The 12,500-nt window shown below is 43.8% G+C and overlaps 2 protein-coding genes across 6 annotated transcripts in view; both read right to left on the bottom strand.

Moving 5' to 3' along the window:
• dse (dermatan sulfate epimerase) overlaps positions 1–5,832 on the bottom strand; it is a 15,676-nt gene extending 9,844 nt beyond the window's left edge. Inside the window, exon 1 of one of the 4 annotated variants that reach the window (XM_027030738.3) lies at positions 5,602–5,832. The gene's annotated coding sequence lies outside the window, so the exon portion shown is untranslated. The other 3 variants (XM_081694979.1, XM_027030736.3, XM_027030737.3) reach the window with 3 other exon arrangements.
• A 292-nt stretch (positions 5,833–6,124) lies between these two features.
• Positions 6,125–12,500, bottom strand: part of nt5dc1 (5'-nucleotidase domain containing 1) — a 42,271-nt gene continuing 35,895 nt past the window's right edge. Inside the window, exons 11-12 of one of the 2 annotated variants that reach the window (XM_081695216.1) lie at positions 8,997–9,162; positions 6,125–8,012 (exon numbers count right to left, since the gene is read on the bottom strand). In XM_081695216.1, the coding sequence (XP_081551342.1) occupies positions 7,939–8,012; positions 8,997–9,162 (240 nt within the window). In that variant the 3' untranslated portion in view covers positions 6,125–7,938. Of the gene's footprint in view, positions 8,052–8,996; positions 9,163–12,500 lie in introns of both variants that reach the window. The other variant, XM_027030741.3, reaches the window with a different exon arrangement.

Here is a 12,500-nt window from a genome sequence, read left to right as displayed (position 1 = left end):
GTGTCTTACTGCCAAGAAAAACACCTCAGTTGCAAGATAATCTGCTAATCTCTTCAATATGCTGCAATGGAGTGCAAAAATAGTCCATTCTGTACTTTTCAACTGATAGTTTCAGCCACACCTTGTTTGAATCTCTTGCTTATGTGAATTTCAGCAATGGTACATTTGATAAAAAGGAAAATCAGTTTCTTATTAATCAGAAACAAAAGCGTGTGAAAAACGCAGGGATGCATGATTAAAAAACATCATTTTGCTCTGAAAAGTGTCAGTAATTTTATAACATGGAAACAAAATTTTGGTGAAAATGGGCCAATTTTCAAATGCTAAATCAAATCAACCATCACTACTGATGTTAGCCAACCTGGACAGTTAATTAGCTACACTTTCATGCAGCATCCAATAGTCACAGGTATATTCAGCTAAAGTTAATGGTTTTATTTACATTTACGGCATTTGGCTGACGCTTTTATCCAAATCAACTTACAATTATGACCGAGTACAACTTGAGCAATTGAAGGTTAAAGGTCTTGCTCAGGGGCCCAGCAGTGGAAGATTGTGAGTTCAAGCCCTGCCAATTACAAAGTACCTCAACCACTGATCTACCATATACACACACACAATTTAGGATTGTATGATAATTAAAATATAAAAATATAATAATGTTTTAAATTAAGAGAGTGTGTGGTATAAACAGTGGTGTAATCAAAAAGTTTTATATGTAAAACCTCTTTCAACTTACAGCTCTCCTTTTGACACGCCATATTCTAATCACTTCATTTTCATTTACATTTATTTACAAAGTTACATTTATTTTATATTTCATTATATTTGTTAGAAATCCCATGTGAATTCTCAGTAATGTGCCAGTCATTGTGGTGAGTGAACATGTAGAGAGTTGCAACTTTAATTTACTGTTTATTTGTATAATGTCCTGTTTAGCTGTTATGATAAAAGTCAGTTTTCATTCCTAGTAAGTCTTGAGTAAGAGGAAGGGTGACAATGACATTCAGCAGTTCTTTGGAAACCTCAGGGGGAAAAAAAAGAAAAGTACATTGTGAGAAAATGAGATCTAGTTAGATGATAACGTATAAGAGTGTTGTGCAAGAGCCAAGACCAGTCACTTTACAATTACCAGTCATTACACTGGTGAAGAAAGTGTTGGCAATAAGAAATGATCAATAATCCATTCCTGATCATCATGGATAGAAATATCAGTTGTTTACTGATAACGTTTCTTTCAGATTACAGAGAGATAGTGAGAGCGTGTGAGGACACCAGCAGGGCAGGGAGAACAGGTGATGTGGAGGTGAGTGAGAAAAGGAGCAAATATTGATGGTTAAGACCAAGTAATGATAGTAAGGAGAAGGTAATGCTAAAAATAATATTCATCATCATCATCATGATCATCAATTCATGCTGCTCGTGCCAAATTCTGACCCTCACATCAGTGTGGTGCAACAGAAATCTGGATTCTTCCACTGCTCTGTGATCCAGTGTTTGTGATCTTTTGCCCAAAGGAATCTTGACTTTCTGTTTCTTTCAGACATCACTGGCACTCAAACTGGTCTCCTGTTATAGCCCGTCTGTGCTGTTATAGTTCATCTGCGTTATAGCCCGTCTGTGCTGTTATAGTTCATCTGCGTTATAGCCCGTCTGTGCCGTTATAGTTCATCTGCGTTATAGCCCGTCTGTGCCGTTATAGTTCATCTGCGTTATAGCCCGTCTGTGCCGTTATAGCCCGTCTGTGCCGTTATAGCCCGTCTGCGCCGTTATAGCCCGTCTGCGCCGTTATAGCCCGTCTGCGCCGTTATAGCCCGTCTGTGCCGTTATAGTTCATCTGCGCCGTTATAGTTCATCTGCGTTATAGCCCGTCTGTGCCGTTATAGTTCATCTGCGTTATAGCCCGTCTGTGCCGTTATAGTTCATCTGCGTTATAGCCCGTCTGTGCCGTTATAGTTCATCTGCGTTATAGCCCGTCTGTGCCGTTATAGTTCATCTGCGTTATAGCCCGTCTGCGCCGTTATAGCCCGTCTGCGCCGTTATAGCCCGTCTGCGCCGTTATAGTTCATCTGTGCCGTTATAGTTCATCTGCGTTATAGCCCGTCTGTGCCGTTATAGTTCATCTGCGTTATAGCCCGTCTGTGCCGTTATAGTTCATCTGCGTTATAGCCCGTCTGTGCCGTTATAGTTCATCTGCGTTATAGCCCGTCTGCGCCGTTATAGCCCGTCTGCGCCGTTATAGCCCGTCTGCGCCGTTATAGCCCGTCTGCGCCGTTATAGCCCGTCTGCGCCGTTATAGTTCATCTGCGTTATAGCCCGTCTGTGCCGTTATAGTTCATCTGCGTTATAGCCCGTCTGTGCCGTTATAGTTCATCTGCGTTATAGCCCGTCTGTGCCGTTATAGTTCATCTGCGTTATAGCCCGTCTGTGCCGTTATAGTTCATCTGCGTTATAGCCCGTCTGTGCCGTTATAGTTCATCTGCGTTATAGCCCGTCTGTGCCGTTATAGTTCATCTGCGTTATAGCCCGTCTGTGCCGTTATAGTTCATCTGCGTTATAGCCCGTCTGTGCCGTTATAGCCCGTCTGTGCTGCAGATGAACTATAACAGCACAGACGGGCTATAACGGCACAGACGGGCTATAACGTTATAGTTCATCTGCGTTATAGCCCGTCTGTGCCGTTATAGCCCGTCTGTGCTGCTACCTGCGTGTTTGTCTGCAGTTTGCTTGACTGTGCGCCACATGTTCATCAGAACGATTCAACATCCTCCTCTGACCCCCTTGAATGGCCAGTCCATATGACCTCCTTTCATTGGATCACACCATTCTTGGTATACTCACCACTGTACCCTCTCAACACTGTATACCCTCTCAACACTGTATAGTCTCAAGAAACCCCCACAAGGTTTCGAGCTTTTGAAGTCTGGCCCTTGCTGTTCTAGCACTGATGACCCTACCTCGTTCAGTCACTCCATTCCCTGGATTCTCCCATTTTAAAGTGGATTCGCACTGAAAATGATCCATGGAAAACTTGCTTACCTGAATTTATTCTTCTTAGTTTCAAACATGTCTAATTTACATACAAGGAAGCTCCAATTGTGGAAGGGCAGGTGTGTTTAAGAGAATGGCCATTTAGTGTACATCACTCCACCAGGCCAAAACCAGATGTATTGGCATAGCAGAGAATATTAGTGTGACACAGATACACACAGGAAAGCCCCTCACTGTCATTAGTTATGGAAACATTCAAGTATGAGGTAGTGAATATGTGAGAATGTGTATGTTAAATGTAAAATTTTGGCTAAAGAGGTTACCCCTCATTTTGGAGTAGCAACACGCATCAACATGAGGGCATGTCATTTACATCAAGTTTAACGCAACAACTACACAGGTACCTCAGCACAATCCAGCCGTATTAAAGATCAATGCTCTGTCATGTTAGCATGCCTATTCTTACACAGGTGAAAGGCTGTCAAATATGGTCTGAGCTAGTGACAGACAGCTGTCTCGTTTATTATACCGCATATTCTATTATGTCTGAACATGTTGCACTTGCTGTCATTTCAGATTTCCACTTACTCATGTACTTTGGAATCTATATACACTCATGAATCTCTGAATAAAGTGTGTGTGCTTCTCTGCATCTCTGACTGTCACTCATTCTGAGAAACATGTCCCAGGGCCCTGAGGAAGGACAACCAGACCAGGGGAACCAGACAGTGGGACCAGGGAAAACAGGGAATTTTTGCTTCCAGGTATTTTTGCTTCCAGGTGTTGGGGCTGGGGTGTGGTAGAGCCGAATATAGGCTCTGTTCAATGCTTGGAGTTTGAATTTTACTTTTCATTCAGTTGTACATAAAATTATAATAAACATCACCAACATTTTGGTGAGGGTTTGGGTTAGACTGAACATTAACTTACAGTACAGCAGTTTACTGAAAAGGTTCATTGTAAATATAGACAAGTTGTCCTAAATCATTATATTTACTTTGTATTAACAAATACAAAATTCATACCAATATATCATTTTAAATGTACACACATGCACTAAGGTAAGAATTCAAACCAAATTCTTAATGAAACGGGACTTTTTTTTTTTACCCAGTCCTAAATTCTAGTCTGCAGAAGTGCACTGTATGCAGTAACCTAAAGACACTATTTTCTTAGCTCATCACAAGTTGAAACCTCAGAAAAAGCAGACCAAGGTTGATTTATTCATGCAAGGTGTTTACCGGCATATAGCCAGTTCTTTTAGGACCCTAGTGAGGAAAACCTTATATACAGAAACAGGCAGCAGCATGAGAGTGTCACACCCACATACACTCAACCACAAACTAGCTGATTCTTTCAGCAAACAGGATGAAGTGTGTGTGTGTGTGTGTGTATTTCGGTCACAGTAAATGGTTTGACCATTTATCCACGTTTTCTCTCTTTTAGCACGTCACTAATTGACACTTGATGCAAACATGAAGTCCAACAGGCCACAGTCAACCCAGTCTGGTGTCGCAGCAGTCTTTGGTTAGAGCAGCTGTATCCAGGAAATAACATTAATTAAATAAAGCAACAAAAATAAATGAAGCTGATGACAAAGCAAATGAAATAACTGGCACACAGCCCCAACAAGCCCACAACCACAAAATCAAAAGCCTCTGACCCTTCCTCCTCCTATTTAAGGACCTTTGACATGCAGTGGGCACATGCTCACAAAATAACAAAGGAAACTAAACTAAAAGGAATTGAACAAATGGTTCCTACAGAGAAATGATACACAGCTGTACATTTGAATCATATGAAGCCTTTGTGTAAACTTGCGTGTGAAGGCTTTCTTGAACACATCTAACCCTGGCGTCAGCCGTGACGGCTTCACTGGAATCTTTACAATCCTCACATTCTTTCTGCATTTGGGAAGGAGCCGAATGGGACCCCCATGACCTCTGCATTCCTACTGAAGAGACAGTAAGAAACACTCACAAGGGCCCTGCAGGATGGGGCTGGCCTTAAAGCAGATGAGCGCAGAGCTGCGGACTAAGGGCTGCTGGAGGAACAGAGACTCAGTCGGGGGGTTTTCCAGTCACCTAACGAACACCAACGTTATTAAACCCAAACGGAACTTCGTGCTCACGTTCAGTCCCGCCGCCAGTTTCGCTTTGGGGCTTCACAGACATTTTCTTACATGAACTAAAAGTTTCAATGGACTTTTCGACTTGAGGCTCATTTTTCAAAGCTTTGCCTTTTAAAAAAACTTTGATACCTCAGAGCGCCTTTTCCCTAATCCTGCGCGCACACACACACACACACACACACACACACACACACACACACACACACACACACACACACACACACACGGCTGCGAGCCAGTTCAACCGCTCTGGTCAGGCGACTGGATTGTCATTTCCACTACTCACATACCAAATAGTTACACTTTCTTCTCTCTAGGTAGACGAAGGTTCTCCAAACCCCAGCCTGAAGGTTTTAGGCTGCGTCGGACTATAATCCGCGTTGGGTCGAAGTCGGCCGACTTTCTACGCACTTTCCCCGACACAAGCGTATCTGCCAGCTGTTTTCCCAACACACGGCGGAATAAACGACTCCCGTTACCTCTCCGACGCGCTTCTGCTCTCTCTGATTCCCGACGCACTCCGGTAATCGCTGTGTTCATGGCGGAGCGCCCATTCCGCGGGTTTATGGACACATGTCCCGTCGTAGAGGCGAACCGCAGACAGCCACACGCACAAAAAAACCGGGGGGCTGGAAACGTCAGCAGCTGCGAGGAGGGGCGTCCGTCTGGAGGCGTAACGGTACCCGGCTGCGTACGGGCCCGAACCGGCGGCCCAAGCGCTAGGAACCGGGGGGTGTGGAAACGAGGAGGGGCGTCCGGATGGAGGCGTGAACGGTACCGGGCTACGTACGGGCCCGAACCAAGGCCCAAGCGTTCAAATTTCTAGCAAATGCAAACATTTACCAAACGGCCAGAAAACATGCGGAACTCCTCTTTGTAGGTATGAGCAGGTCAAATACAATTCACAAAGTCAGATATTCGTTGCTCTATGATTTTAAATGTACAGAATGGTTTTCAGAACAGTTTTTAGTAATAGACACACAAGAACGTCAGTACTCCAAATATTTGAGAACACATTTATTTCTGCAGATGGTTGTTTGAACACTTCTGCTCCACTGATGTTCACAACATAGGACACAACAAACCCACAAAAGTTTTCATGGTAACATTCTCCAAAGTCAAACTCAGACCTTGAAGTTTAAATATTGCCTCAGCAACAGTGCGAATTACCCCAATCCCCAGTAAAAGAAAAACGTTTCCAAAATACTGAATTTGCACACCAGATGATGTAACGTAAACATATACACACATTAATTCTTCCCATGCCACACTTGGCTAATTCTACCATCTAAATGTATGGTGAGATGTGATGCCTGGATAGTCATGTGTAGTTGCTTGACCAGTGATCTTACATCACTTGGACACACTGGACAGACTGGTCCCAGTGGGTGGGCTGCTTGCACCTTAGACCAGACAAGCCACCTCTTACCTTTACGAATATCATCTCACAAAACACTCAAATAAATGCCCTTCACTGTACGCTGCTGTAAAGAAATAACACTGTTACAGCTGCAGCAGGCTCCAAACACACTCCAACAGGAACAGGGACGATTACAAACACCAAAACACAAACACACGCGCACACACACACACACACACACACACACACACACACACACACACACACACCATTTCACACTGCCACAGCGGTTCATTGAAACAGCAGGGTGTGATGGGAGCACAGCTTCACACAGGCATAATGCAGACAGCACAGCTCACACAGCACATACAGCACAGCACACACTGTACATACAGCACAGCACACACTGTACATACAGCACAGCACACACTGTACATACAGTACAGCACAGCACAGCACACACTGTACATACAGCACAGCACACACTGTACATACAGTACAGCACAGCACATACAGCACAGCACACTGTACATACAGTACAGCACAGCACATACAGCACAGCTCACACTGTACATACAGCAGACATGAGAGCTGAAGCCACCCCCCTCCCAAACACACCCCCTCCCAAACACAGCCCCTCCTAAACACACCCCCTTAACTGCTTCACAACACTTAAAAGTCACAAATAATTGATACCAGTATAAACACTGTGTAAATTGTCTTTCAGGGTACTGCTAGCCTCACCGCTTCTGCCGGTCCTCATAGCTAAACACGACAGGACTGGGCAGTGTGTTTTATTTTATTTGAAATTTAATTCAGGAATATTGAAGTTAGGCTTGAGGTTGGGTAATTGTTTGTGTATTCTTACATGAATGACAGATAAGATTGAGGATGAGAAACACAGAACCAAAGAGCAAAAGGCAGCCCTGTGCTTAGAAAAGTTAGGATTTAGGGGTTAGAGGGTAGGTTTTAGGGTTTAGGGGTTAGAGGGTAGGTTTTAGGATTTAGGGGTTAGAGGGTAGGTTTTAGGGTTTAGGGGTTAGAGGGTAGGTTTTAGGGTTTAGGGGTTAGAGGGTAGGATTTAGGGGTTAGAGGGTAGGATTTAGGGGTTAGGGGTTAGAGGGTAGGTTTTAGGATTTAGGGGTTAGAGGGTAGGTTTTAGGATTTAGGGGTTAGAGGGTAGGTTTTAGGATTTAGGGGTTAGAGGGTAGGTTTTAGGATTTAGGGGTTAGAGGGTAGGTTTTAGGGGTTAGGGAATAGGGAGTGTTGGGGGTAGGGATTTGGTACAAGAGTATAAGCAATGTGTTGAAAGGTAGTGATGAGTTTGGGTTTCAGCTGTGTGAAAAATGCTCTCACTTAAAACATTTACTGTTTCACCTTTTAATAACATGTAACTGAGTTCTGTTTGTGCCACTGGAGGTGGAGGGTCAAGCCTCCACTGTGGAACCACGGGAATTCACGAGCGACTCTGTTCCTTCTTCAGCAGTGAGTCGGGAGGTCTGGGGTAGTAACCTGTAGTGCTTGGCTTATCTAGAGAAAACCGAGGGAACTTAAAATCAAGTGGCAGCTCTGAAATGTGGGGTGAGGGGGGGAGAGAGACAGACAGAGAGAGAGAGAGAGAGAGAGAGAGAGAGAGAGAGAGAGATTATGTACTTTTTCAGTGGCTGGTTATATCTTTTTCTTAACACTATGTTCACACACACAGACACAGATATACACACTATATATATATATATATATAGTGTGTGTGTGTGTGTGTGTGTGTGTGTGTGTGTGTGTGTGTGTGTGTGTGTGTTTGGTTGTGTTGGGTACCTGTGAAGGCCTCCACACTGGGGATGGCCAGTGTGCTGTAGGTGTTTGCTGTGATGGCCTCCACACTGGGGATGGCCAGTGTGCTGTAAGTGTTTGGTGGTGTTGGGTACCTGTGATGGCCTCCACACTGGGGATGGCCAGTGTGCTGTAAGTGTTTGGTGGTGTTGGGTACCTGTGATGGCCTCCACACTGGGGATGGCCAGTGTGCTGTAAGTGTTTGGTGGTGTTGGGTACCTGTGATGGCCTCCACACTGGGGATGGCCAGTGTGCTGTATGTGTTTGCTGTGATGGCCTCCACACTGGGGATGGCCAGGGTGCTATAAGTGTTTGGTGGTGTTGGGTACCTATGATGGCCTCCACACTGGGGATGGCCAGGGTGCTGTAAGTGTTTGGTGGTGTTGGGTACCTGTGATGGCCTCCACACTGGGGATGGCCAGGGTTCTGTAAGTGTTTGGTGGTGTTGGGTACCTGTGATGGCCTCCACACTGGGGATGGCCAGTGTGCTGTAAGTGTTTGCTATGATGGCCTCCACACTGGGGATGGCCAGTGTGCTGTAAGTGTTTGGTGGTGTTGGGTACCTATGATGGCCTCCACACTGGGGATGGCCAGGGTGCTGTAAGTGTTTGGTGGTGTTGGGTACCTGTGATGGCCTCCACACTGGGGATGGCCAGGGTTCTGTAAGTGTTTGGTGGTGTTGGGTACCTGTGATGGCCTCCACACTGGGGATGGCCAGTGTGCTGTAGGTGTGGATGCAGTGGCAACACCAGGTCAGTCTCAGCTTATCTTCTCCTTCCTCTCCCTTCTGAACATCCACAAAATACGACCCCCACTGCTCAGACACGGCTGAAGGTGTCTTCATGCCCTCATCCTAACAAACAAAGACACATACAATACAACCAATAACACCTGCCACCAATACTATGCAAATGTAAACATCATTATGGATGTATTTGCCATTGGTCCCTGGCTGTGTGACATTTGCTCTATTCTTCTGGGATTATACTATGTGACTTTTATGTTATTTTTTTTCCTGATTCTTAGTCTGGCCAAGTCTGTGCTGGTTGGCTCTAGTCTGCATATTTTGGTTGAGTTGGATCTAGCTGGAGAGGGAATATGGTAGTGAGCAAGGGGCCACATAGGTTTTTGGCTTCCTGATTGCATTTCAGAGCAGTTAGAGTATATCAAACTTTTTTTTTTTTTTTTTTTTTACCCACCTGAGCATATTTTAGTTGTGTATGCTGGTCAGCGAATCAAGCTGAACTGTTCCATTAATAGCCAACGAAAAAAGAAAACACCACCTTGTGTTCAGATGTGTAATGGAGCTCTAAAATGAAGGACAAGTTAACTGAGTTGTGGCAGGAGCACAAGTTAACTGTACAATATCTACAGACCATGCTGATGCTATCTGCCAACCACCACCTCACCCAAATGTACAGCGTAAACTTGTAGTCTACCAGCTTGCATGGAAGGAGAGCGTTCTCGAGTATAGAAAGGCACTTATTACCACTCGAACATCTTATCTCTTGAGCCTTATAGAAAATATCAAAAATAATCCTAGATTTCTACAACTAGGAATAAAATTGACACCAATGCTCAGATTACAACATCACATAGCTGTAATGAGTTCATGATTCTAATCACATTAGAGATTCAGATTACACTCAGATTATTAACATGACATCAGGCAGCTACTTAGAGATCAGAACAACCACGCCAAAATCAACTCTAGAATTCTTTACACCGATCCAAGAGCCAGAACTTACATCTCTCATGCTCAAAATCCTCCACTTGCTTACTAGAGTCACTGCCCACACACATTCTTAATGAAATCCTACCTGAAGTAATTTAACCTTTACTAAATTTAATAAACTCCTCCTTGAACATTGGCTACATTCCCAAATCATTCAAATTAGCAGTAATCAGACCACATATCAAAAAATCTAACCTCAACCCGTCAGTTGTCAAATTACAGGCCGATCTCAAATCTTCCATTTATTTCCAAGATCCTAGAAAAAACTAACTCAGCAGCTAAAGTCATATTTGAATCAGAATCAGATACTACAATCTTTCAGTCAGTGTTTACACCTAATCACAGTATGGAAAAAGCTCTAATTAAAGTAGCTAATGACCTGTTGGCTTCTGAGCAGGGTTATGTCTCTTTGCTTATATTACTTGATCTGAGTGCAGCTTGACACTATATATCACATTTTACAAGACAGACTCAAAAATGTTGTTGGGATTAGGAGAACAGCCCTTTCCTGGTTTAAATACTATCTAGCTGGTCGCTACCAGTTTTTTTTTTTTTTTTACATAAATAAGGCTTTTCAGCATATAACAAGGTTAGCTATGGTGTCCCACAAGGATCTGTTCCAGGGCCTTTGCTATTTTCTTTATATATGCTACCTCTAGATGACATTATACGTAAACACTGTGCTAGTTTCAACTGCTACACTGATGATACTCAGCTATATGTCTCAGCCAAACCACAGGATCACCTTAGTATTATTGACGAATGCATAAAGGACATCAGACACTGGATGTCGAGGAACTTTCGCTCACATAATCCTGTTAAAACAAAGGTGCTTTTATTAGGCCCAGAGACAGCTAGGTCCTTGTTCTCTAATTACTTAGTGAACCTCATTAGTCTCCCAATCAGTCTCCCAATTCTCTAATAGTTGTTGTGTAACGTAGCCACTGGCCCAAGTGCCACAGGGGGCGTGTCAGGATGCAGAAACTTCCTCATTCGTGCAGAACATTTATTGACATAACACATTTAATACAATGGTGGGACTCACGTATAACACACACAATGAACATAACTATACACTTAACAATAAACAATAAACACCTACAATTTGCCATGGGACAGACTAACGTTACGGTTACACAGATCTAGTTAAACACACGTAGCGACAAAGACCAACAATGGGAGCACACACAGACAGGGGTTTATATAGACCTAAGACATTAACACTAAATCCTGTGCATGTGTGGAGGGGCGTGGTTACAACAGAAATAAACACAGTACATATGGATCCACATGCACGCGGAGGGCCATATCACGTGACTTATGGTGGAGGAGTCCGAACAGTTATTAGAATAACAGTTATTATTATGGAAATGTTAAACAGTTATTATGGATACCAATCTCTTGTTCGATTTATTTGCTCATGCAAATAATATTTCTAGGACTGCCTTTCTCCACCTCAGGAACATTTCAAAGATTAGGAACCTGCTCTCCTCACATGATGCAGAAAAGCTAGTCCATGCATTTACTACTTCAATATTGGACTACTGTAATGTCTTACTATCTGGCTGTACCACTAATGCCTAAACAAGCTCCAGCTAGTTTAAAGTGCAGCAGCCAGGATTTTTACTAGAACGAGAAAATGTGATCACATCACCCCTATCTTAGCTGCTTTATATTGGCTCCCAATAAAATTTCCTATTGATTATAAAATACTTCTAATTACCTACAAAGCACTGAATGGTCTTGGTCACAGTACCTTAGAGAACTCTTAGTGCATTACGACTGACCACATCTGCTTAGATCAAAAGGTACAGCTCTTTACTAGTACCAAGAATAAGAAAATCTACCGCAAGGTGCAGAGCCTTATACCATAAAGCTCCCACACTATGGAAAAACCTTCCTGTAAAGGTTCGAGACTCAGACACAGTGTCAGTATTTAAGGCAAGGCTGAAAACCTCTCTGTACAGTCAGGCATTTTATTAACTACTTCCCATCTTGGGTACAGGTTTATATCTGGGGGTCCGTGTTGCATTGAGAGTTATGGTAAACTGGGGTGTTATGATGCTGTCACTTCACCTCTCTTTTGTCACTCAGGTTTGTTGACTGAGAGTGGTGGAGTGCTGATGTTCCAGGGTGCCCTCATGCCTGTGGTTCCTTCTGGCTCTTTCCTTTTAGCTGTGCTGCTGTAGCCAGACCTGCTGTCATTACAGATCCCTAATTTACACACCTACCCCCGATGTCATGACGTTACTGAACCTCAACCCGTCTCAGCTGCCATGGCTACCCCCACCACCCCCTGATATCCCCTGCTGTAGCCCACCACACCTCCACCCCAGCCAGCTACTTCTCCATTGCCTTTGATACACGCTCTCATGTAGGGTGGGTTTCAGACACACGCGCACACCATCAAGACCAGACTAGGACTTCTAGAAAACTGGACTGGACTAAAAACCAGA

This window comes from Electrophorus electricus, chromosome 2, assembly GCF_041902795.1.
Source record: "Electrophorus electricus isolate QZ-2024a chromosome 2, ASM4190279v1, whole genome shotgun sequence".
In the NCBI taxonomy this organism is placed as follows: domain Eukaryota; kingdom Metazoa; phylum Chordata; class Actinopteri; order Gymnotiformes; family Gymnotidae; genus Electrophorus; species Electrophorus electricus.
This window is presented reverse-complemented; position numbering and strand designations above follow the sequence as displayed.